General features: G+C 39.3%; 1 protein-coding gene across 1 annotated transcript; it reads right to left on the reverse strand.

Moving 5' to 3' along the window:
* Positions 1 to 2,090: 2,090 nt before the first annotated feature.
* Positions 2,091 to 4,763, reverse strand: LOC118404788 (low-density lipoprotein receptor-related protein-like). The gene is made up of 4 exons (XM_035804130.1): positions 4,490 to 4,763; positions 4,187 to 4,351; positions 3,379 to 3,600; positions 2,091 to 3,069 (listed from the first exon to the last, which is right to left on the reverse strand). The coding sequence occupies exons 1-4, from the start codon at positions 4,713 to 4,715 to the stop codon at positions 2,930 to 2,932; spliced, it is 753 nt and encodes a 250-aa protein (XP_035660023.1). The 5' UTR covers positions 4,716 to 4,763; the 3' UTR covers positions 2,091 to 2,929.
* Positions 4,764 to 5,903: the final 1,140 nt, after the last annotated feature.

Raw genomic sequence — 5,903 nt, forward strand, 5'->3', positions numbered from 1 at the left:
ATTGATTCATATCGAACATATTGATTAAGAATGATTCATATCGACCTATATGTGTCATTTATATAATGTAATTGACCTGCAAACAAAGTACAATTTGGTCTGTCACTGCCATATGTATTTATACTATAGATATCAAGCAAACGATGCCATACATTGTGTAAATATTTTATTAAGTACGTGATACATGGGTTTTACCTTATTTAATGCAATCATTGAGTGTCATGTCAACCGTCACCCTTAGAATTGGTGACAACAATACACTTAATACATTTGCATAATGAGACGAATAAAAATTCGGACCAAGTAAAGGCACATGCAAAGTTAGGGCAATCCCCGTTAGTCATGGGAGTGGGAGTAGTAGGAATAGTAGTAATGATCGGAGGGGTAGTAGGCGTTGGTCGTGGTTTCATTGTGCTCTGTTGGACGATATTGTATCCAATTCCAATAGCTATCATAATTACTATGATCAGTACCAATCCCAAGCAAAGCAACATAACACCGCGTTTACTCCGCATGCACTTATTGCAGGTGTACCGTCGTGGTTTGCAATCGCGGATGAAGTGTTCGCCCTCTCCATTTTCCTCCTCCATCTGCGAGAGTTCCGGCTGCTCCATCCCCACAGTGTCACCACTGGGGATCGGCAAGTAGCGATGCCCTCTGTGCTGTCGTTCTGGTGAACTCTGATTCTGTAGTTAAATGTTTAAAATTCTGTCACTATTTTCAATTTGGTTGTTTTGTAATCATCTGTGTTATGCATGATCTAAGCAACTATCAAAGTCATTTCTGAAGTATAAATGTAGATAATCACAAATGTAAATGAAGTCTCACCATTGTGTCGGCTTCTGGATGACTGAGGTTTAATGAATGCACCTAAAGGAAAACATGAACATACACATATTAAAGGGACGAAAATACTAGCATTAGTGTTTGAAATAACCCTTTTTTATAACGTGAATTGTGATCTAATTTCATTGGTTGGCCAGTGATAGCTCAATAAATTACGAATACATGCATTTGATGATGTTGCTACATGTCCTAAACGTATCAGTCACTGTTGGTACTGAATCTGGTAGGGTGGTAGTGTGATCTTTCTCCTCTTCCCATAGTTTCAGACACATAAAACACTCAACTTATAACAACTCTTAAAACTGCAGAGTTGTTGTAAGTAAATTTAAGTATGAGTGTTCACAAAAATTATAACAATTTGTGGTTCTGAATTTACCTTGTAGGATGGCGTCCAGTGAAGTGAGTTCAAACTGTCTCTGTTCAAAGTGATACAGCTATGAATCCGCTGCTGAGTACTACATCGTCAAACAGCATACAACAAAATAATAGTACGCACTGACGGCTACACAAAACAGCAGCACGGTTCTGTAGCTGCAAAAAGACGGACTGTGCGAGAGAGTGTCTTTTTGCAGGTACAGGACTGTTTGATGTTACATGTAAATGAAAGTGTATACTTCAACCATGCTGTTCTCTAAACAGTCCACTAGTATTACATGTATACAGAGCACACTGAGTCAACAAGACAATAATGGTTCTTTTACAATAGAATTTGGGGCCAGATGCTGAAATGTTAGGGTCTGTACAAGATAAATATCCACCTTTGGCTTTTGTATTACTCCGCGGGTTTGGTAGGATAGTGAAGAAAAAACGTTTGAAACACACACACACACACACACACACACACACACACACACACACACACACACACACACACACACACACATATTGTGCTTGTGTGTGTGTGTGTGTGTGTGTGTGTGTGTGTGTGTGTGTGTGTGTGTGTGCTGTGCGCGCGCGTTTGCTAACCAAATTGTAAGGTAATACAAAGAGCATATAGGTGGACATAAATCATAAATCAAATCATGCCATACATATTGCACATATAGTAAAATACATTTTAATCATACTTCAGTTTTATACACACATCAAATTGCAGATCCAGTTTTACACATAAAGGACGGAACAAGGAGGTAAATCTACATGTGACATACTTGCGGTAATTACCCAACTGGTTATTACATATACATACAATAATGTGTCTTGATACTCCAACTGCATGGTCTACTATACAAACATTGACATGAATGTTTAAAAAATTGTTGACACTCAGTCTGTTTCACAGCGTTGTGACAGTATGTTTTATTGACCCTTATCTCTTCCCAAAGTCCCAATTCGTGGACTATCTTACAAAGTGAGCACCACGTGTTTGTTCTCTGACGTCACAGACAAGTTAGAATATATCATATCACGGAATGTGCAGTATGACGGGCACAGTGTGAGCTGACGTCGTCATAGTTTATTTGTTCAGTTTCCTATTCACGGTCCTGAAGGTGGTATCTCACTGCACTTGGGGCACCGGTGCGGCACTGCGGGGTTCGTTTACTGCGGCACTATTGTATTTGCGTAATCTCTGTTTCGGTCAGCCCCTCTTCTCTTCACCATTTTGCAATTGGTCTCTGCAAGTCCCGTCGTTATAGGTAGACATATCAGTCTGACATGGTCGTTATATTTGGTGGCGAAGGAAGTCTCGCACAAAAGACCACTTCATACAGTATACAAAAAAAATAGATATCTATGAAGAACATGCTCAAGGGTAGAATTTCTGAATCAGTTTTTGTTGCTCACTTCTGCCAGGGTTTCTTCACTCCGGAGGAGGAACCCCTCCCTTCCCTTGATCCAGACTTTTCTGCTTCAAGCAGCTCTTGGCCACCTGTTCTTTCATCCTTGCAATGATGAACCGATGGAAATTCCTCGCCATTTGTAAAACGTCACAAATGATGACACCGTGCGTTCATGTTGCTTTATCCAACCTTTCAGGGCGTGTTGTTTGTTCAAGATTTTTGGTAACAAAGCTGCAATGGATAAAGCATTGTCTCCACGGCCAAGAATATTGTATTCTATTTAATGTTTCCAACTGTTCAAGCTAAGTAGTAGTAGTCATCATGGTAGTACAGCCTAACTCGTCGTCCTTGTTGGGACAGTCCTCTTTCCTATCGCATCTCCAGCCTTCAGCTATACAGGTCCCGTCATTGCAGGTAAACTGGTCAGCACCACAAGTTCTAACTGAAAGAACAGACAAGCAAGAAAATGTGTTATTTTTTGTGTAAGACTGTCACTGTTTCCATCTTAGATTATGCTGTTATACCGATCATTCGAATTCATTTTCTGCATTTACATCGGTACCTCGTATATCGGAACGGTATCTTCATTAGACTATTACCTACAAAAATGTAATGGATATTATTCAGCTATACATTCAGTAATTAAACATCTGTATGGTTGTACTTTTCTTTTGTTTATATTTCATGTTATATATCTGCTTGTTTTCTTGTAAAAATAGAAAATACTAGATGAATTGAATGTTGTTCTTACCTGGACAGTTGTCTTCATCTTCCCCATCCGGCAGACAGTGTTTGATACCGTTGACGTCACACACCAGATCGAAACTGATACAATCCCCATTGTTACATTCAAATAAATTCTGGTCACTGCACGACTTTCCTGTTGTTGTTGTTGGTGTTATTGTTGTTGTTGTTGTTGAGTCTGTCACGCTTGATTCTGTGTTTTCTTGCGTCCGTGGATGCTGTGTTGTTCCTGCAAGTGTAATAGAATGTGCGGAAGACTTTGAGTTCTCATAAAACAACATAGTAGATCTCTTAATATAATTTCACCAGATTGGTAGAACATAACATATTGGAGTTTTCGTTCAAACGACATGTATGTACACAGATAGTGGAAATTCCTAATAGATATAGATATTATAGATAGATTTAGATATAGTAGATATTCAGCATAGTATCAGCATGCGAACAATACATGGAAATATTAGAGATTCACTTCAGTGTCAGAGAAAGTCGCTAGAGGGCTCAAAGTCTGATAAAGTGTTTACTGTCAAGAGCTGAGCACACATTACAATCTATAGCTATGCTTATGTACCACAGAGAGGTATTGAACCAATACTAGAGCAACAAACACACACTACCAAAACAAACCTTGGTACTAAAGGTGAAAACTGGCGCATGGTTTTAAACATGATATACACTCTCGTGAGTTTACGTTCTGAAATCATAAGTCATTAGCAATGATCTCAAAGAAGGCGACAGTGGTCGTTGAAATTTTATCCGTGTATACCTTTGTGTTGCAAGAAAGATTGGCATTGTATTATGACAAGTACATGTACCTGTACTTTCGGATTGAATCGCTGTTGCTGTGGCTGGGAGGATGCTTTTGGTTGTGGTATGATGAATCGTATTTGTAGGCTGGAGAGTAACCGGGGGATTCGCCGTTGTGCCATTTGACGCTGGACCTAAGGGCACTGCTGTCCCGTTAATTGGTGGCTCCGCTCCTAAAAAACACATTATACACACGCTTTCGTCAATTTTTCTCGCGATTCTTCGACCAACTTCAAACGTGCAAAATAATGTAATTTAGTCGGTTGCAATGGGTATTAAAAGAAACATGAATGCAAAGAAATAAACTATACCTGGCAAATAAACTGCAAGTAGTGTCACTGGTATCGCAAGGATTATTACCATAGCGACTCCGGCAATGATGTAGCAAATGTTGTCTTTGAGACACTTGCATCGTGTACTGTCTGCAGTACCAGTTTGGATCCGTTGTCCATTCTGTGCTTCAACATCAACTTTTATGCGGTCCTCAGTTCTTTCGCCGTTTTGACGTTGGAGTTCAATAGCACCGTCGTTTGCCATTCTATCTTTTTGACTGCAGGGAGGCAGGACTTGAGGTGAAGGGTGGATCTTGTTGCCTTTTATCTGCAGGGGATGAGCCAGAAAACCACCGTTGAGCGATGAAATTGATATTACAACAAACTGTACATGTCCGCTATTCATAAAGCCCTCTCCCACCACTGTTTCCATGTAGCTTTGTTTAGACAGTTTATTATTACAACAGTAGACATACTCTAGTACTTTTGTCGAATAGGATCTATAAAAGTTATGGTATTTGTGACTGTCAATGATCACACATGTTGTACGTCCTTTATCCGCAGGGTAACCTATATCCATTGTTTATTTTAAACAAAAAAACAGGGTATTTAGAGACATCAACATGTCGACAGACGGTGGGTTCAAATTGAAAATATTGTCAGTCTGGTATAATTGAAAATATTACGGATTTGAAACAGACATCCCTAGATACGGTGTTTTTGAAAATAGCGAATATAGGTTACCCCGCGGATAAAGGTGAACTAGCTTTACATACATGCATGTGAGTGCGTATGTATGAAAATTGCACTCGTTTCGTTACTTTTTGAATGGAGACGAATACTACACTTACTCTAAGACAGCTACACACGACATACATGTGGCTGGGCTCAAAACGTATAACTTACCATATCAGCAGGTCTCTGCCTATACACGCGTGGAGCCGTTTATCAACCCTATGAATGAAATAAAGAAATTATGAGTGTTATTAGAAGAACGACTATAATGCAAGCATTAGAGTAGATTATGGCAAACGTCGCGCTAACCATTAAGACTTTTTCTCAACAATAGAAACAGGATCGTGATTATTGCTATTTTTGCCAAACAACAGATTTCAGATTGACGAAAATGAGCAATGTTGATATTTGAAAACACTTGTCGTGAAACAATAATCCGTTGGAAACATGTTATAGAGACCTTTAATAAGGATAGATTCTTGTATCCCTAAATAATGTCAGATATCGATATGAGCACAATTAAGAAAATATCAGTTGCAATGCAGAAGAACCCCCTCTAATATCAAACCTTTTCTGTTAGACATGAGTTGAACGCAATCATTTTTTGGCCGTGGGGTGTACTAATCGGGGAATCCCCGTATTGAGTCGTTACGTGTCACTGTTGGGACTTTCCATAATGTACACCAAATTTCCCCGACGTGAACAACTATTTTGTACA

Source organism: Branchiostoma floridae, chromosome 17 (genome assembly GCF_000003815.2).
Source record: "Branchiostoma floridae strain S238N-H82 chromosome 17, Bfl_VNyyK, whole genome shotgun sequence".
NCBI classification, from domain to species: domain Eukaryota; kingdom Metazoa; phylum Chordata; class Leptocardii; order Amphioxiformes; family Branchiostomatidae; genus Branchiostoma; species Branchiostoma floridae.

Excerpts from the sequence above, each read along its gene's own strand:
- LOC118404788 (XM_035804130.1), bottom strand. The coding sequence starts at position 4,715 with ATGGCAAACGACGGTGCTATTGAACTCCAACGTCAAAACGGCGAAAGA. Across the intron at positions 4,352-4,489 it reads ACTTGCAGTTTATTTGCCAG|GAGCGGAGCCACCAATTAAC; the intron begins GTATAGTTTATT and ends TGTGTTTTTTAG. Across the intron at positions 3,601-4,186 it reads GATTCAATCCGAAAGTACAG|GAACAACACAGCATCCACGG; the intron begins GTACATGTACTT and ends TTACACTTGCAG.